The 21,114-nt window shown below is 46.0% G+C and overlaps 1 protein-coding gene across 1 annotated transcript in view; it reads left to right on the top strand.

The window, feature by feature from the left end:
- The window catches only part of Znf704 (zinc finger protein 704), a 201,004-nt gene that overhangs the window by 135,402 nt on the left and 44,488 nt on the right, over positions 1-21,114 (top strand). Inside the window, 1 exon segment of the mRNA XM_028887559.2 lies at positions 19,278-19,381. Within this exon segment, the coding sequence (XP_028743392.1) occupies positions 19,278-19,381 (104 nt within the window).

The following is a 21,114-nucleotide window of genomic DNA, read 5'->3' as shown; positions in this document are numbered from 1 at the left end:
ATGTGAATATCTGAAGCTGGAAAGGAAAAAAAAAGCCCAGTGGACACACACGAGGCTAGCCAGAGGGGATCATTAGGGTGGCTGTGAGTCAAGTTTGTCCAGAGGTTTGAGAGCTTCCTAGCAGTTGTTATCACCTGAGAGCCTCAGTCAGTGGTTCACTGATCATTAAAGTGAGATCCAGCAACAGTGATAAACACTTCGGTCTTATACTCTAGTACACGGTTGGGAAAAGCCTCCTGGATACCACCCTCCCTCCAAAAAAAAGCCTGAAAGAGAAATGAAGTTTTGGAGAGTGCAAGATGTGCATTGCTTTGCCCATTCATTCCACAAATACTTGTCGGGTCCTCCATGTCAGCCACTGCCTTGGGTTCTAGAGATAGGACTGTTGTCCACATCAATCGACTTTCTTCTCGGGTGATACAGGTTCAAGAAAAGGATTTCCTTCTGGCACATTGCAAATAGGACTTTCTCCTGAGTCACATACTATTCTCATTTGGCCGACCATACTTTCTGCAGACATCAGTTTTTAAAAAGGAGTACAAGGTGGATATAACTGGCTGCTCCCAAAGAGTGGACCCACACCCCAACAGCTGGCATTATTTACAGGGGGGGAAAAGCCACAGCAATGTTAGTAGACCCTCTTTTTAATTAATATTAATTAAATTATATTAATTTTATAATTATATAAATTACTTATAAATTTATAATTTATGAATAATATAATTATATTATATTACATTAATATTTTTACTTAATTCTTTGAGAATTTCATATAATCTATTATCATGTTCACACCCATTGCTCCTCCCACATCAACTCCCACCTTCCAGAACCTGCCCCCTGCCACTTTTAAAAAAGTGTCCTTTAAAAAAAAACCCTCATTGAGCCCGATTTGTGCTGCCCATGAACTCGGGGGAGTAGGCACAATGAATGTAACAAATGGTCAGTTGGGAGATTGCCAGGTATTCCACTGCTGCCATGACCGCGGCAACGCTTACAAAGGAAAACATTTCATTGGGGCTGGCTTCCAGTGTCAGAGGTTTAGTCCATTGTCATCATGGCGGGAAGCATGGCGGCATGCAGGCAGACATGGTGCTGGAGAGGTAGCTTGAGAGTTCTACATCAGGATCCACAGGTGAAAGAGAGACAGACAGACAGACAGACAGACACAATGCCTGGCTTGGGCTTCCAAAACCTCAAAGTGCTCCCCCAGTGATACACTTCCTCTAACAAGGTGACACCTACCCCATGAAGGCCACACCTCCCAATTCTTCTCAGTAGTGCTACTCCCTATGACTAAGCATTCAAATATATGAACCTATGCGGGGGACATTCTTATTCAAACCACAGTATCATTTCTTCCTCTGAATCCCTCTAAAACACCTCTAAAAAATGTGGTGATATATTATGTGCCCTAATAAAATCTGCCTGAAGATCAGAGGACAGAGCAAGCCACTAGATTAAACATAGAGGCTAGGCAGTGCTGGCACACACCTTTAATCTTAGCTTTTGGGAGGCAGAGATCCATCTGGATCTCTGTGAGTTCAGAGCCACCCTGGGCTACATGAGCATGACTCAGGCTAGGAGAGAAACAGAGCCAGGCAGTGGCTTTAATCCCAGTACTTGGGAATTACACGCCTTAATCTCGGCACTAAGAAGGAATTGATGGCTGGGCAGAGAAAGGTATATTAGACGTGAGGAGACAGGAGCTGAAGGCCTTTTTGGCTGGAGCCTTTCCGGTGAGGACTCAGAGGATTTCAGTGAGAGGATTCGTGAAGTTGGTGAGGTGAGACGTGGCAATTGCTTGTTCTTTTGTCTCTCTGATCCTTCAGTGTTTACACCAATATCTGGCTCTGGGTTTTTAATTAAAAAACTGTTTAGATTTCATGTTACAACCCAAAGTGAGACAACCATTGGGTGAAGCCCACAGTCATTGCAAAGTACATCTCTCAGCAGTGCTAAAGGGGTGACCTTCCCGATGTCAGTATTGGAGTTAAGGAGGGAGGACCCCTGGAGTGACACCCTCTCTGAAGTAAATCTTCAGCAATGCTATGTAGCCATGGCCAGCATCTAAGGCAGCGTGAAGATGGAAATGCTGTTGTGGGCATCATACTTTAGCAGGACCCTTTGAAGTGGCGCCTGACAATGTGCTAGCCTGTTGCTTAACTTCTGTGTTGTCTGTCATCTCCGTCTGTCCCACAGTGGCAGGCACCTGGTCTCGCTCACCAGTTCCTACTTCAGTCATCTGAGGCAGAATCGAGACATGCTGTGACTGATGGCAATAACTGAGGATGCAGATGATGGAGTGTAGGGACACTGCTGGACCTTGAACTTTCTGGAATGACCAGCTGGACCAGTGGATGATATTGAATAACAGCAAGAGTGAAATCTATTAACTGAGCCCCAATTACCATCTGTACAAGGGCAGAATGGATGGAAGGCTGTTTATCAGTGACACCTGGGAGATACTTAAGGGACTTTGGTGATACCAAACTCAGCACGAGTCAGCAGCTCAGAAAGCAGATGTCTGAGATCATTACTAGAAATGGGTCCCTAGTCACAGTTCATTTCAACAAGGAACTGCCCTTCACCAGGTGGTGCTGAGGCTGTTGGAAGTCTATAAACAAATGAACAAAGGTTCCTGAGTTAACTCGAATAGATCAAATGCCTAAATGTAAAGGATGAAACGATCCAACTCTTAGAGCAAAATGTGGGAATAAACGTAATGCCCTTGGATTGGCTAGGGGCTTCTTAAACATAGGCCAGAAGCACAAGTCACAACAGAAGATGTGACTTTACTAAAGCTTCAAACTTCAATGCAGCAAAGGGCACAACCAACAACATCAAGGCAGTCCACAGAAGGGGAGAAAATATTTGCAGAGAACATTCAGAAGATCTAAAACCACGCAGGACTTAATTCAAAAACAACTCAATTTTAGAAATGAGCAGAGGATTTGAGTAGCTGGTTTTCCATTAAAGATAAGCAAGCAGAAATTAGACTCGTGTGAAGATGTTCAACATCCTTAGTCATCAGGACAGTGCAAGTCAGAGTGATGGCTGTGACAAAAAGATGTGTCCCAGCAAATGTGGGAAAAGGTGTGGGGTGGGCGGAGCCCATGTGCACAGTCCCGGAGGTGGTGAAGTGGCCCAGCTGCTATGGAAGGAGTCGAGCATTTCTTCAGAGGACTGAACTTAGCATTACTATACGATGCAGCAATTCTGCTGACTTAGGCTCTCACGAAAATGTCTGTGTATTCATCAAGTGTTGAACACAGTATCAGAGAGTAGTAGATCGAGGGCCTGACGAACTGATAAGTGGGTAACCAAATGTGGTATGTCCACGCAGTGGGGCATTGTCTGTCCATAATTAATAATAATAATAATAATCAATAATAATAATAAGTGACCTGCTGTGGATATTACTCTATGTAAATAAAACACTGATGGCCAGTGACCAGGCAGGAAGTATAGGCGGGACAAAGAGAGAGGAGAATTGGGGAAACAGGAAGAAGGAGGGAGAGACACTGCAGCCACCGCCAGGAAAAGAGCATGTAGAGACGCCGGTAAGCCACCAGCCACGTGGCAAGCTATAGATTTATAAAAATGGGTTAATTTAAGATAAAAGAACAGTTAGCAAGAAGCCTGCCACGGCCATACAGTTTATAAGTGATATAAGCACCTGAGTGATTATTTTATAAGTGGATTGTGGGACTGCGGGGCTTGGGGAACCTGGAGAGAAGCCCTCCAGCAACAGTGACCCCCAGAAACACTGTGTTAAGTGGAGGGAATGGAGCACAGATTATCTCATGGGTATGAGTTCATCCATGTGAAATCTTCAGAACAGGCGAATCTGTAGACAGCAAGTGGCCAGTGCTGGCAGAGGCTGAAGGATGGCAATCTTTCTGGGATGATGGCAATGTCTTGGAAGAAGTGACAGTTGGCTGTAGCCTGTCAGTATACTAAAAACCACTGAATTCTACACTCTAAAAACATGAATTTTTGTCTATACAAATTATACATATATTTCAACAAACTCATTATTAAAAAGAAAAACCACAACCACCATCACCACCACCTCTTCGCACACGCACCTTGACCAGAGTCCCCTTCATAGACCTTAGGTCCTGTTAGGCCAACAATACTGGGTTCTGTCCTGAGTGTAAGACAGAACCAAACTATTGGTGAAATTATTAAGGCCACTCCATGTAGTTAAAAGGGAGGTTTATTTTGTGGGGTAACTCACAAGTGAAGGGATAGGTAGGTTGCAGGGTCTGGGAAAGGTGTGGCGCAGTCCGGCGGTGTTCTCTGGAGAACTCTGCTCAGTCTACCTCCAGTGTCCAAGGTCCAGGGTCCAGGAACCAAGAGAGCTGGTGCATCCGGATCTCGGGTCTTCAGGATCCTCTCTCGGGCCCGCCTTGTAGGCGTGACAGTTACGGAAGCCTCGATGGGGGTTGGAACTTCCAGATCAAAGCTGGAATGGCTACCCACTACATCTCCCCCTTTTGTCTAAATAAGAAGGTTCTAACCTAATACAAGACTATATACAAAGAAATGGTTATCAAATATTGTCCAGGAGTAATGAGGGATAATGACCTAGATAAGATGGGAACTACAACCAGTGCGAACAATATCAAGCAAGAAACACACACTAAAATCCAGAGAAGTCTAGAGTGTAGTTAAATGGCATGTTACAAAGATCATTCCAAAAGGTGTCCTATCCTAAAGAAAGATGGAATGGCTACCCACTACACCAAACTAGAACTTATTTCACCCATAGAAATATAGTATGAGTATTAGACATTTAGGCTGTTCAGGAAGAACGTTCAAGACATAGAAATGATTAGCCCATTTTTTAAAAGAAAAAGGCTTACAGGCATTCTGGCTTATCAAATTTGAGAGTTTTGGGGTGTGTGTGTGTGTGTGTGAGAGAGAGAGAGAGAGAGAGAGAGAGAGAGAGAGAGAGAGAGAGAGAGAGAGAGAGAGAGAGAGAGAGAGAGAGAGAGAGAGAAAGAGAAAGAATATGATCCAAGCCGTTCTCTGTCATCCTGGAATATGACTGTGCTAGGAAGAGGCTGGCCTTGGTCAATGCAGAGAACTTTCTACACATTGGATCGTCTGAAGGAAGAAGGAGACTCACTCCCAGGGAGTAGTGAGAGACAGGCCCCATGAGGCTGGTGGGCACAAGTGGGAGGTTCCAGTGGCTCCCAGTGCCAGCTCAGCCTTGGTGAGCCGTCGCTGGGTTTTGTTGAGTGAGTTTTGTCATTTCATCCCAGGAAACTCTGCCTTCGCTCAGTCAGCTCATGCATGCCTAGACCTTCAGGACACCCATCTTTCGTGACCTTGAGCTTTCCCACAAAATATACATCAATATTTTTGTCATTTAAGATGTGGCTATCACAGGGAAAAGGGACTGACGGGAACCATCACCTTTGCTGTTTCTTAATCCACACGCTCATTTATCCCAAACGACTATAGCACATGAAGCAAGCCCGTATCGTAAGCCATATCATAAGCTCGTAGGTACACTGGAAGTATGTGGAAAGCCTGTATAAGGAAAAGAAGACAGGCAGGCACTGAATTATCTTAGTATTAATAGAGGCCTCTTTGCATTTCAGATATCTGGAACTTTCTAATAGCATAGAATTGAAAGATACATGGAACAGGCAAGCTCAGTATCATTTAATCAACACGCCATTGCAGCAAGCGATATCATGATATACTGCTACTGCGGTATTGTAACAACCTAAATGAGTGAAAATTTGTCAGCACAGGTGGAAATAATGTGGTACCTGATAGCCATCCAGCTATTCATAGTGATGCCTTTTATATTAAGTATTAATTCTGGCACCTAAGCTTACAAGCCACATGTATTGTTTCCAGAGGAAATAGGAAACAGTAGCTTTGATGTAATGCTCTGCTCTGCCTAGGCTGTGGCCTTAACTTGGCTTTAGCCTAAGCCGTTTTAGCATTACTAACCTGTATTCATCTGCCTCTTATTACAGGGAACTGGATATGCTCTGGCCCGTGGCCTCCTGGCCTAGGGCCACTCGGCCATGTTACTGATCTACTGTTGTGTCCAGCCATAACCTTTGCATTGTGTTTCTGAGGGTATCAGATTCTTCTTCCATTTGCTCTGGGGAAGTCATGCTTTGTAGGCACAGCTAAATGTGCATTGGTAGGGGTGATTTTGTAATACTCAATTGGTGCTATTATGATCAAATATAAAGAGTGGTAGAAATAACCTTTTCTAGGAATGGTGTGCATATATTTGCTGTTCAAATTGATTGGCTGTCAAAAATGGCTATATGAATTAGTGTAAATGTGTATTAATAACACGGTTAAAATTTAAACAGAAAATCGATCCAGTAATAAGAGTGTATGAGAATCCTGCAGAGCCAAACAGGTGCTTCCCTGCATGGGGATGTTCGAGTGCCATGTGGGGAATGTGGATGACTGTGGCCCAAGGACACATGAGCAGTACAGGTGAACTGAGGCCCCGAGTTTTACTAATAGGAGGTGAACTTCAGTAATAACTTACAACAAACCTTAGAAAAGAGAACCACTGTTTGGCTCTGCCTCAGCCAGGGTTGCTATTGCTGCGGTAAAATGCCATGACAAAGGGCAACTTGGGGAGGAAAAGGTTTATTTCAGCTTACAACTCTCGGGTCATGCTCCATCACTGAGGGAAGTTAGGGCAGGAACTCGAAGCAGGAACCCAGAGGCAGGAAATAATGCAGAGGCCATGGTGCATGCTGTTTACTGCCTTGCTCAGTCTGCTTTCTTGTAGCACCCAGGACCACCAGCCCAGGGTTAGGGTTGTCTTGGTGCTTTGAGCCACAGAAATATTAAGTAGGAATTCAGCTGATTACGATAGAGCATTTACCTGGAAGAGTCAAGGGTTTTTCCAGAGGAAGTCAAGACTCAAGGAAGTATTGGTGCTGTTGGCTTTTGAGTATATCAGCTGTTTTCTGCTATGAATTTCATGTGCACTTTTATAGCTCCCCCAATTGATTCTTTTTCCTAAGAACTAACAGTGTGGATTGATCATTCTTTGGGCCTAGTTTTTCCCTATACAGTTAAGGCATTTGGGTAACAGTCACACAGGCAAGGCTTCTTTCTTCCAAGCTTCTTGTTTCTCTTTTTTAGCATTAGAATCAGACATCTCTTTAGCTAGCATCCAAGGCCAGGGCCAGCTCTGGACAAAAGCATTTTATCTGTGATACCTCTCAAACATCCAAGGACAAATGACAGACAGAATAAACATTCCAGACCACCTGCTAGTCTCCTGAATTAAGGTAAATATCCATATGGAGACACCACCTAGGCCAAGAAGATGTTAGGTGTTAGATACATAGCTTTGTTTCTTTTGCAAATTAATCTTTAACCCTCCTTAGAACAAAAGGGCTTTTTACATACCAGGTACATCAAGCTGTGACACAGGCTGCCTAGTTACCCCTGCTCTGCCAGAAAACAGCACAGCCAAGTTATACTGAGAAATGTAGGCAGTTGTATTTTACTTATGATTTATACTAACACTGTGGACTCCTGACATTTCACCTAACAACTTCTAGGAATGTAGTTTGAGCACAGAAGATTGACTTCAACCTTTATATACTATGTTCTCACTAATGTAGACAAAGCCATCTATATATAAATAAAAAATTTGTTTCATTATAATATAATTTTAAATTGAATACAAAAATTAAATATATAATCTAAAATGAATTGCATTTTAGTTCATATGACTATTTCAATCACAGAAAATTATGTGTATACCTCCAGTTGAGAACGAAGTCATGGGCAAGGTGTGATGACATGCACCTTTAATTCTAATACTCAGGAAACAGAAGCAAGAAGACCTGAGTTCATAACAGCCTGGTCTACATAGTGAGATCCTGTCCCAGGATAAGCAAAAAAGACAGAAACAAAGCCAAGGAGATGGTCATGAAGGAGCATCAGTGTGGTGTCTGAAGATCCCATTGGGTCACGGCTTGGACCAACTGGCCAAGTTTCCTTTAAAAAAAAAAAAAAGAGTTCCCAGGTCTGTCTCTTAATAGGATGTGGCAGTGACATCCACACATACTGGTAATTTAAAGTAGTGTGTATAAAAGTTTAGCATCCTTGATATACATTAAATACTGTCTATGGCTGCAAAGAAGACACAGACATTTTTAAAAGATTGTATTATTTCCTTTTTAAAGCCAGACACGAAAATTAAGTGCTTTAGGAGGGATTGATTCTGGCACATCACTTGCAGACCCACCCACTTTATAGCATCATGTATAGACACCATGGACTTGTAGCATCATCAACTCCCCATCCCAGGGCATGTGAAGGAGTGGAGCCTGCCATTTTCTGCCCAGCTCAAGTGATCACTCTGAAGGGTGTATATTCCCAGTCCTTTCTTGACACCTGAGCAGCCATGGCTGCAGAATTGCCTTTTAGATGGAGTGGGAGCCCTGTTCCTGCTCCTAGGACGTTTATCGAGGTCAGAAAAGAGGATTGGACTCCACTCTTCAAACAGAAAGAGAAATGGCAGGGAGCCATGGTCAGTTTGTTGCTTGCATAGTAGCCGCAGTTACAGGTGGGAGAGGCAGCAGAAATAATGAATACTGTCTTTTTAAATTTAGTTGGGCTTTGTGCTTGTTTCTTGCTTATTTTTGTCTTGGGGACAGTGACTTTATCCACAGTTTTTACGTTGACAGGTCTTTCATTGGACTTGTTTACTCCAACTTCCTGCATAAGATAATTATCACCATAAACTGTGGCTGGCAGCTGTTTACATTAGTGGGGCATGAATGGATTTGAGGCCTCCGGGCAGTAACATAATGAGCCCCACAGTACATCAGGGGTGACCCATCATGAACATGAGTGAGAGATGCAGTTTTGATGACAGTTTTCTCCTCAGGGGTAACTGGGACATTATTGAGTAGACTGCTAACTTCAGATTTCCTGAATGATACAGAGCTCTGCCTTCGCATTAGAGTGGACCCCACTGTCCCTGAATGATTGGCAGGCCCTGCTGACAAGGCAGTACTGTGGGACCGCTGGCTGGCAGGCCAAACAGACAGCAGCCTGGCCAGAGGCAGCCCAGCCGAGAGGTTCCTTTGCATGGACTTTGGAGGATAGCAGGTTCATCCTCAGCGGGATGGAGAGAAAGCAGCAAGGACTTCATCTCAAAGAGCTAGGAGGGAAAATGCTGGCTGCTCCCAGGAGGAGACAGAGCCAGGGACAGGCATGTTCCAGTATAGCAGAGATAGAAGCACAACCTCACATACACACAGGATCCAAACGTATATACGCACACAGATACTCAACACAGATCTACACAGGATGTCAACTCACACAGACACATGCACAAGTACACACAGGACCCAGACACACATGGCTATGACCCGGATGCAAGCACTGTAAAACACATGACACTAACCCCATAGTCACATATACACAGAGACCCACAAAGTACACGCTATCTAAAGAAATCCAGCCCCGCAGCCACCACCCCACTGCAGGGTGGGATTTCCGGTCCCTCCAGCACTGGCTCTGCAGCTGCCACCAAATGAAGTTTTTAACTAAGTCTCTGTCATTCTATTTACCAATAAAAACTTGGGAATCAGATGTTGGGGTGAAAACCTGCTAGCTAAGAGAGATCAAGAAGCAACCAGCTGACCTTCCTTTTGGCCAGAGACCCAGCAAGAGAGCATCTCTCCAGCCGTTCCAAACCAAAAAGACTGCAGACCTCTAAGTCCCTCTCCACTCTATCCTGTGCATATCTCTGTCCATCTTCCTGGCTTCTCTGTAAGGTAATTCCTGTCAACTCGTTGCTGGCTCTGCTCTTTGATCCAAGGTTGATTTTATTAACGCAGTCTCAGTTTTCACAGTACAATCAACTATCCCGGAACAGCAGCCCCAGGTTGTGATCACATGTTCACAGGGAACACCGTTTAAGACTGCCTGTGACTCGTGGAAGACCATGTGAGCTGCCGTCAAAAGCTTCAGACCTAGAAAGTAAAGGAGCCTCTGAGGGAGGATGGAGGTGCTTCTCCTTCCTTGTTGAAGACCACAGTGTTCTCTCCTCAATCCTGTTACCACTTGGATGAATCCAGAGGCTATTGGATACACACCCTGCCGTTGGTGTTGCAGCATCCTTTACCTTTGCTCCTCTGTATTCAGCTCCAACCACCACATCTTGGACCCTGCCATCTTCCACTGGTTTAGAAATTTGTAGTGATTTCCAAGGACCATTGTTTTCATGTATTTAATAAAAGTATCAGTTCATCATAGATTAGAAACGTTTTAAAGTTGATCTTCAGCACAGGTAGCTTCAGAAGTCTTAGTTGATGTTGCCCTGTTGGGAATCTGTTTAATTTTTCTGTTGTTTGATCGAGACCACAAAATGCTTCTCTGAGTTTTCCTGTAATCGTAAAGGATTCAGCAGCTAACCGCATGGCTGGGGAGATGACTCGGTTGGCACAGTGCTTGCCATGCAAGCATGGGATGCGATTCCCCAGCACCCATGTAAAAAGCCAGGCCTGGTGGCAAGCACTTGTAACCCCAGTGCTAGGGAGGCAGGGAAAGGCAGGTCTCTGCGGCTCACTGCCCAGCCAGCCTAGCCTAGCGAGCCACTTCCTGGCCAGGTGAGAGACCCTGTGTCAGAAAACAAAACAAAGTAGATGGGTTCTAAATTAGAGGTGTTAGCATCTATCTTAGTCACTGTTCTGTTGCTGTGAGGAGACATCACGGCATGGTAACTCTTACAAACGAAAACATTTAATTGGTGCTTGCTAGTTCTAGAGGTTTAGTCCATTATGATGACGGGATGTGGCATGCAGGCAGATGTGGTACTGGAGAAGTAGCTGAGAGTTCTACATCTGGATCCACAGGCAGCAGGAAGAGAGAGCAACACTGGGCCTGGCTTGGGCTTGTAAACCTCAAAGCCCGCCCCCAGTGACACAGTTCTGCCAACAAGGCCACACCTACTCCAACAAGGCCACACCTCCTCCAACAAGGCCACGCCTCCTCCAACAAGGCCACGCCTCCTCCAACAAGGCCACACCTCCTCATCCTTCTCAAGAAGTGCCACTCCCTGATGACTAAGCATTCAAATATATGAGCCTATGGGGGCCATTCTTATTCAAACCACCACAACACCTATTACTTCTTTTACAGGATTTCTATAGAAAAAGAAGTTTTTGTTCCTCATCACATGAATAGTTATGAAATCTCATTCCCCAAACCCTTAGTAAAACCTTCCTGGATTCCAAAACTGAGCATGGGTGCTGCAATATCTCCAAGAGAAGAGATTTCATTTCTAGCTTGTTTCCTGACAGCCCTGAGACTCTGAAGCAGCTGAACTTTCCGCTCATGTGTGCAGGGCCCTGGGTTTGAGCCCAACACTGAAAGCAGAAGAAGTGACTGATTTCAGTCTAGACAGCAGATTTTAGTAGTTGCCAGGTAACTAGATTTGTACTAATTTAAGAAAGGTATTATTCATCTTCATTTCCAGTTCTTACTACAGCACTGTAATTGTAGATAAACGGCATTCATGATGCCCTGGGATGTAATATCTCCCTGTGGCTGGTGGAGATGGTCAGGAGAGACAGTGTTGGTTGACATCCTCCAAGCAAAGTGATCCAAAACAGGATGCAGCTTCAAAGAAGGATGGGCAGAAACAGGTGGCCGAGCATATATGCGCTGCCATGGTTGACTGCTCAGGGCCGCACCTGCTGTGCCCAGCTGTGAGTGAGAACCTGGGACCTGAGGCCTGTCTTCATTGAGACTGTCCACACTTCCCTGATCTCCTCCTCATGTCACAGATGACATCATCCAGCAGCCTGTTGCCACAGACCTGTTGTTAAACTCCAGGAAGTCATTTTCCACCGGCAGCCAGAGGGAGCTTTCTGAAAGACAAACCTGATCATTCATGAACCTTTCTCAGCCTGTCCCTACTGCACCCCGTTGTGAACCATTGGTGCCTCCTAGAGCTTTGCAGGTAGGGGAGAAAACCCTCACAGAAGGTGGAAGCCATTCCAGGCTGCATAGCACACGAGGATCTGTCTGCCCTCTCCATAGCAGCCTCGCCCTCGCCCACCACCCATCCTTCCCGAGGCTGGTAGCACCCAGGCTGGTTTCAACCTCAGCATCCTTCTCCCCATTCACCTAGGCAGGTCCTCACATGACCTTCCCTCTGGTGTGTAGCTCTTGCTAGAACAGGAGGGAAAGGAGAGAGGGAGACAAGAGATGAAGGTCTGGTTCTCCACTGGCCTGGAGCTCAGAGGGCAGGCTATTGCTTTCCCTGGAGACAGTGCTTCTCTAATCTGGTGCAGCTTCTAGCACACAGTCCTGGAATACGGATAGCATAGACTCTTTCAGCACAAAATCTGCCTGGGCTTGCAACATGTTGGCTATGTGTGGAGACTCAGGATGTGTCGAGTTGGTGACACCACCAACTTGGGGTCCTAGTGAGAAGCTCGAGGCTGCACCTCTACAAGCCTCTTGCAGAGGAGCTTGGAGCAGTTTTGTCGTTCATGAAAAACCTGGTGCATGAGCACAGGTACACACACACACACACACACACACACACACACACACACACACACACGGAAAGCAGCAGAGAAAGGGAAGGACAGAGGAGGCAGAAGACAGTTGCTATTGCTGGGTTTGAGTAAGGAGCGAGAGATGTCTGCCCCTGTCCCCTTTCCTGGGGACACGTCCTGGGTGTTTTCATGGATTTGAATGTCAGGACCAGCTGGTGATCTTGGGCAGGAATTCGGAGGCTCGTGCTGGTGCTCTTGGGCATTTTCTTGTTTAATCCCCTCAGAAGGCTGATTTATACTCCTAGTCTAGATGAAGAAACGGAGAGACTCAGCTTACGGAACTCACCCCGGGCCGTGCAGGTAGTAAGACAGACTGACTGGAAGCCATCGGTTAACTTGACGCAGAGCTATGCTCTGCGCTTCCTCGCTTCCTGTTACCTTTGCTGCCTATGCTGCAGAGGTCCAGAGTCTGGCGCTCCTGGAATCCAGGGAAATCCACAGAACCTCTGGGTGGAAACCTCACTCAACTTAGCATGCTCTCCTAAGATCCTTTCCTTTCCGGGTGTTTTCTTTCTTGCCTCTTTCTAAAGATTGGTCTCCTCCTCTCTCTTGTATGTCCTCTGGCTTCTCTTGGCTTACCACACAGCTCAGCATGCCCAGCCTCATGTACTGACCCAAGCTCTGCCCCTCCTGTTTCCCAACACCTCCTCAACATGAGACTCTTGGGCAAGCCAGGGCTTCTCTGCTGTCCTTTCTCAGCTCTGATTTGCCTTCACGAAGTCCTGTTCACCAGTGGGAGCCAGCTCATCACGAGGTCTGGATGGTATATAAAATGGCAATGAAGATTCCTATCCCTTTCACCATTATTCTCAGTATTACTAAGTTTCATAAAAAAGTGTGGAAGAGCGGTTAATTCTTAGTTAGGTCTCTGTCTTTAGTAAATGTGGGATTGGTGTGATTTTCAACAGTAAATTCAATTCAGTTTCACATTAAGAGAGGATATCCATTATGGCCCCCAGCGCCCCCTCCCAACTACTCTAAATCCACCAGAAGGCTTTACAGCAGTTTTCTCCAAGTGCAGCAGATTCGACTTCATGTATCATCTCTTAGTGTTAATTATAAGGATTTGAATCTGCAGCACTAATTAATCAGTAATTAGATACTACTGTACCAAAAGAAATTAACAAAGATAAAAACAAAAACACCACTCAGCACAAGGCTATAGCATCTGATAACTTGATCCAAATTCTTCTTAAGAGATCTTGGTTAAGTGGTGGCGTGCTGCGTATTCCTTTGATGTTGGTGGCGGTGACCTCCAGTGCTAATGGAAAACCTAAAGGTACTCCAGATAAATGAGCACTCTGGTTAGCTGCAGTTCCCTGATCCCTACGCTCTGGAGGCAGAGGCAGGAGGATTGCTGCAGTGTCCGAGGCCAATCTGTTCACACAGTGAGTTTCAAGTCGACAAGGAAAACATAGCGAGACCCTGTCTCAAAAAATGCAGACACTAGACAGGCATTAAAGATATGTGCTTACACTAATTTGTATTCTTCTTTTTCTTCTTCATTAGGAATCTGTTTTATGACATTCAGTAATTACTTTGAAATATATCGGTAGTTTGGCCATATAAAATAAACACACAGTTTATAGTGATGTGTTTGCTATTATTTCTCATTTTAAAATTCACATAGACCAGCTTTTGGGTTTTGTTTATTAATATTTTATAGCTGAAGTTTTCTCCGGTCCTGCCCAGCCCCACAGACCCTGCAACCGCTTATAAAATAATCACTCAGAAGCTTATATTAATTAAAACTGCTCGGCCATTAGCTCAGGCCTACCACTGACTAGCTCTTACATGTAAATTCAGCCTGTTTCTCTTAATTTCTATATTGCCACATGTTCCGTGGCTTTACCTGTGTGCCATTACATGCTGGTCCCTGGATGGCGGGCTGGCGTCTGCTGACTCAGCCTTCCTCTTCCCAGAATTCTCTTTGTCTGCTTATCCCGCCTATACTTCCTGCTTGGCTACTGGCCAATCAGTGTTTTATTAAACCAGTGTACAAAAGCATTTCCCACAGCAATGTTTGATTAGCGTTTATTAGTTATATGGAGTAACGGTTACATTGTGATATTTTCTGACATGTATATAATGTATTTTGATCATGTTTATACTGCAATACCTTCTCTATCTCCATCTCCTTGACCCTTTCTTCCCAGTAACTTCCACTTCTACTTTAATGTCTTTTTTTTTTTTTTTGTCCTTTTCTAAATTTAAATTTGACCCCTGTGTTTATTTAGGCGAGCCAATCACTGGGGCATGTTTCGGGGGCATGAGTGAGAGGTTATTTACAGGACCATGTGCCTTACCAGGGATTTAACACTGGGAAGAAAGTCTCTGCTCCCTCCAGCGACCATAGGAAGGCATGGACCTTGTGCCTCGCCCATCCTCCGGCTCTCCATTCTTCTTGTCCTCTCTTTCCACAGTGTTCTCTGAACCGTGAAGGTAGTGACAGAGATGTCCCATTCCTGCCTGAGCATTCAACAGTCGCTCATGTCAGCCCCTGCACTGGTCAGCCTCTGCAGTTGCTGCTGTCCACCCCCGGAAAGAGGCTGTTCCGAGTAAAGCTGGTGGGAGCACGCATCTGTGGACGTCAGCACAGTCACTCAGAAGCAGCAGCTGCCGCTTGCCCGCTGATGCCTCTGACCTCCCCAGCCGCGGGCTTTCAGCCAGGTTTACCGTACCAGGTGTCAGTTCCTTCCTGTGGAGAGCATCCCAGTTCCAACAGAAAGTGGTTGGTCGCCAGTACTGTATTCATGGGTACATCCTGCCTGGCCGGTCGGACGTGTAGCATGTCGTGTCTGAAGATGGGTGAGAATGTTCACAGTTCTCCCCGGCAGCCTCCCTAACACCTTCCAAGCCAGCATGGAAGAAGCTTCCAACCCAGAGCTAGCCTGATATCTCCATGGCCTTCCATCAGAGCCATTAAAGCAGTTTTTGAATTATTAGCTAGACCTCCCGAACAAAAGATTTGCCTTAGGTGTTAAAACAAAACAAAACTTTAAAAATGATATAAGGAGAACTTGGGGGAAAGGGTCTTTGAAACCCAGATGGATGTAGAAGGATGTCTAACAAAGTCCTGCTGGAAATTAGGGGAAAGTTGTGGCACCTTCTCATTCCCATGTACTGGGTACCAGCTCTTCTTAGCCTGGTTTTAGAACTCTTGTTAATAGCAGTGTATTAGCTGCGTATTTTCTTGTCGCTGTCATCAGCTACCTGACAGGAGCCACTCAAGAGTTCATTTTGTCTCACAGTTTTGAGAGACCAGGAGCTAAACTCGTGGTAGGCAGACAGATAGGGAGAGGGTCCATGGCTAGGTATAAAGGCAGCTGAGTTCCAAGATGGCCAGCTTCTTCTTCAGCCTCCTGACCCAAGACAGAAGCCTGGCAGCTTTTATCTGCCACCACCAGTCTCCTGCTGATGGACTGACCCAACAAGTTCAAGGCCTGATCAAGACATGTCACACAACAGCAGAGTACCAGTCAGTACCTGGAGCCCTAAAGTAGAGGAGGACGTGTCTTCAGAGGCTTTAAGACCCCAGGCCTGGAGAAGAGACTGGATTGTTTTGGCCTCCTGAGTCCTCCCCTCTGTGAAGCAGAGGGTCCTCTTCTCTGTGTGTATGCTGAACACACGCACGTGTTTCCCCACGCCTGAGAAATGCCTTTCTTAACCGCTAATTCTGACGACGGTTGTATGAGGTTTATCTGTCGCTACCTGCTGTGCTTCAGATTTTTCCTACCTTTTCATTCTGTAACTGGCAGAGAAACGGAACCCAACCCAGACCTCAGACTGTATCCTTTCGAGGGTCCCATCCATCATTGTGGAAAGTGGTGTGTGCTGGTCATGTTGTGTTGACCATCGGGAGCGATGAATGTGGGCACCCAGGTCCCTTTCTCCTTTGTATAGTCTAGGCCCCCAGTCTGGGATGGTGTTACCTACACTCAGGGTGCATTAATGGAAACAGTCTTACAGATGCTCGCAGAACTGTTTCTTAGGGGACTTGATATCCAGTCAAATTGATAGTGAAGGTTGGCCATCACAGAGATAGGTTGCAGTTCAGTCTCGGAACAGGGGATGCAAACGCCTATCCAGCTGTGCCCACACCCACACTGGTGTCACTTGGGGAAACTGAGCCAGCCAAACACCCAGGGGAGCATGAGGTGCACTAGGCTCTCCTCTAGGTGCTGGATCAAGGGAATCCATTTCTGCAGGAGGCCAGCATCGCCTTTCCCAGGGTGTGCGGGTCCTGTACCCTGTACCCTGTGATGACTGTAAAGCTTGCGTGGCAGCTGAGTGTGTACGCAGGGATTTCTGCTTCCGAGGGTGTGCCATTGTCTTGCACTCTTCCATGGAGGCCATTTCATTGTCCCTGCTCCTGCTTGCTTATCCGAGCATTTTTATTTGCCAGTCACTGAAACAAATAATTTACCCTTTGATGGAACAGTTTGGGGAGTAAGCACCTAAGGGATTTTGAGAAGAACTATACAGGAAAACGTCAAAGGTTTCCATCCTCTGGCCCCTTGGATTGAAACAATAAACTTGGAATAACTTAGTACCGTGTTGGGTATCAGAAAGCCAAGCTGGTTTTTGGTAACTTCATGGTGAAATTAATGGAGCAATGTATTAGCTGCCTGTCTTGTTGCTATGGCAAAGTAGCAGACAGAAGCAACCTAAGGGAGGGTTTGTGTGGGCTCAGAGTTTGTGAGCTCACTCCAGGGAAGCCAAGGGCAGGGACCTGAGGCAGCTGCTCTCCGGAGTCAGACGCAGAGAATGTTGAATGGTTATGCTCAGCTAGCGTTCTCCTTTTGATTAAGTCCAGCCTCCAAGCCACAGACTGCCGCGCGCAGCCCACGTTCCAGTAGGTCTTCTCTCTCAGGTCACCTATCGAGTAAGTTCCCCGCGGACGGGCTGGAGGTTTGTTGCCATGGTGATTCCAAATGCCATCCAGCCGATGATCTCAATGTCTCAGTCAGCACCCCCCCAACACACACACACACACACACACACACACACACACACACACACCAGTAAAGAAGTGTTTGGCTATTCTCCAGTGGAAGGATTTCTTTTCCACTCAGTTGTAAAGCAGTGCTGTGAAGTTTTGAGGTCTAGAGTTCACTGCTTTCACAAATCCTCCAGCACACCTGTGAAGGAAAGCCACATTTGTCAAAGTGACAATCCATCTGCAGATATGGCTTATTAATCGTCTGTTGTGCTGCTTCGGCTGCTCCCTAATTGGAAAATGTTCATCTCCCGGGAGGTGGCATCATTTACTTTGTGTCAATGTACTACATACATTTCTGCCTCTCGGTTGTGACTTCTCCGAGGCAGTACGCTCACACGAGCTGACTCCAGCCGCCATGACGGCTGCTCACAGGTTCGTGTTTAACTGGCCAGGATGAGAGAAGAGCAACCTTGTTGTCTCCCTCCGTGATTTCCACAGCTGTTCCCATGCCGTCGTCTTCCTTGGGTAGGATGTGGGGAGTGAAATGAAAAAGCAAAGGTTGAGGGCCGAGGAGATTGCTCAGTGGTGAAAGCCCACAGTTCAGATCCCCAGGAACCCAACTAAATGGCAGGCGCTCACCCGTGACTCCAGCCTCAGAAGGTGTGGGTGGGAAATCTCGAGAGTGAGCTGGCCAGCGTGAGCGCCTCAGTGAGTAAGGTAGAAGAGCAGTAATACAGGAAGACTCCCAGACTCAACCTGGAGCCTCCACATGCATGCACACAGCCCCCCCCCACACCCATACACACACACACACACACACACACACACACACACACGCACACACACCCGCACACACATAGAGACAAGGCGGGAGGGACCCTCAAATTTAAACACCCTGAATGCTTTTCTCATCTGGTTGCTCTTATGTCAGTGGAGGCTGTTGGGAATGCCCAGGTTGTTCCTGGAGCCATCCAGACACCACCGTTCTCCTGTCTCCCCAGTGATGCCCCAGAGTCACCAGCCCCTGCCCCCAGCCACCAGTCTCTTTCATCCACACCCCTGTCAATGATCTCACACCCTCCCTTTTCTGTTCTGCCTTCCTGCCCTCTGTTCTGCATGATGCCAGCTCAGCCATGGTTTGGCAAGTACTAACCGTATTGCGTGGGCCTGTGGAAAGTGTCCAGTGACGCTCAGACCCACGTGGAGTAAAGGTCAAACATGCCATTGGCACAAGACCCAGGGGAAACAGCTCTGCCCCTCCTGTCTCTTTGGAGAACTCATCTAGGGTACCTCAGGCCGCCATTGCTGTAGAGATACACTTCTCTCTACTCCCAGAACTAAGTCCTCCTCAATGTCACATCGCCTCAGAAGTCCCTCCTCAGAGATAGGCACTGCTGTGTCCACGGCTAACCCTGCATCGCACTTGCCACTCTCAAAAATTCTCTGTTCCGGGTGGTGGGTTTGTCTGTCCTTCATTCTGCATCGCTGGTGCCTGCAGAGTGGCTGCCTGGCTCACCAGCACACCCAAATAGTTGCTGGACGCCATGAAGAAGGCACCCCTTTCTTCCTGGTGTGTATGGCTTAGATTGGGTCACTTGGCCTCTTATGTATACATCAACTAGCAGAACATTGGGTTTTTCCTGAGGATACGTCAGAAAGTCAATGTGGCAGCCTGCAGTGCCTTGCTTGGCCATGGGTAGAGTGAGCACAGACAGACAGCACTTCTTCCTGTTTTACAGGAAGTCGTCAGAGGAACTGGACATGGACAAGGTGACTGCAGCAATGGTGCTAACCAGCTTGTCAACCAGCCCTTTGGTCCGAAGCCCTCCTGTGCGGCCTAACGGTAAGCCAACCGAGGGTATGGTCTTGGGGAAAGTGCCCGTTAGCACCCAGAGCAAGGCCTCTGCTGAGGGATCGCCTTCCTCCCGAATGAAAAGCTGTTTTGAATCAGGGGAAATGTGGGAAAATAGAGACCCTGGGCCAACGGCCTGCTCCCCCGAAGACCTGCACTCTCATGTCCTCACCTAGGCAGCTCACATCTACTGAGCTCTGAGACGTGCTTGCTGCCTTCCCAGACACATCTGTGCGGTACGGACGTTCCTTTCCCTAGGCTAATGGAGAGCAGTATAATGAACTTGTTTTCCCAGCATAGTTTCTTGTTCATTGAGAGGTAGTTGGATCAGGGAACTCACTGAAGATCCAGCAGTTTGTAAAAGCATTATCACACTTCATAACCAAGAGAAGGATTTCGTCTACTCATGAATTCAGTATATATCAGATACCACCCAGGTGATTTGAATGTATCCGTAGAATATAAATAGTGCCTGTACTCAGAGAGAGTCCCTTTCAGGAAGAAAAACTCTGTCAGTCATGGCCTCATTAACAGCTATCATATTAATTGAGCAGTGACTTAACTACCTGCTGAGTGTTCTTCTTACTTTATCTCAGGGTATTTCTACCAGCAAGTGTACGAGATGCTATTATCACCATTTTACAGATAGGTAAGCCAAGGCACATGCAGACTAATTGGCTTTCAAATGGTAGCACTACATTTCTAGTTCCTGTCTTCCTGATTCCAGATCTGCCTTCCTACTCATGGGTGTGATATCGCTTCACCTAATCTTCATGTTGACTTGGGGAAGCAGACAGTGGGAGATGGAGCTGGACAGAGGAGAACAGGAGCTTTATTGTGACAGATCATGTATGCCTGGCCAGAAGTCTTCCTTCTGAGACTGAGAGAGAGCTGCTAAAGTGATCCACCCAGGTGGCTGAAAATTAGGATTAGAATACCAGGCTGCATACATGTTTGCATGTGTGTACGCATGTGTTTTTAAATATAGACGTATACGTAGATGAACTTATGTATACTGCATAAGCACATGCTTTGAGATGACGTGATCATTTTTATTTGGTGCCTTGGCCTTTTGGGAACCTCTTGGCAAATGGATACCCAGATTTGCCTTTCTCGCTAGGCAGCATTGCTGGAGGTCAAACTGGAGCACCCCCAAAACATTCTAGGAATGAGTTTGAATCTGTAGAGGGAAAAAATATTTTTAAATTAATCACTATTTTTACTATATGATTCTTTTTTTAATTGAGAACATTTCTCCTGTTCCTTTGTATTTAAAGGTTAGAATGAAAATAAACCTTTTCATACTTCAATACACACTTCTGTTAGCACAGCAATAGAGTTTGTCAGTGTTCATTGATGGTTTAAAAAACCACTACTTAGCTAGGTGTGATGGCAAATGCCTTTAATCTCAGCACTGAAGAGGTAAAAGCAGATGGATCTCTGTGAATTAATGAGGCCAGCCTGGCCCACGCAGAGAGACCTTGCTTCAAAATAAATAAATAGATAAATAAATACAATAAAATCATTTTAAAATAGCTACTCAACTACTGAATTTGAAGTCTATCATTTGGTTTACAAAAGGAAGCAAATTTCTAAGTAAGGGAAGCAATTTATCATAATAAAGTCATTAGTTTTTAGGGGAGTAAAGTTGTTTTCCAGAATGATGCTGTATCTATCAGTGAGTTTGGGGAACCTGTTGTGATCCTTTTCTGTGACTGAGAAGG

Source organism: Peromyscus leucopus, chromosome 2, assembly GCF_004664715.2.
Source record: "Peromyscus leucopus breed LL Stock chromosome 2, UCI_PerLeu_2.1, whole genome shotgun sequence".
NCBI classification, from domain to species: Eukaryota; Metazoa; Chordata; class Mammalia; order Rodentia; family Cricetidae; genus Peromyscus; species Peromyscus leucopus.
Note: the sequence above shows the minus strand (reverse complement) of the source record. Positions and strands in the feature narration are given on the sequence as shown.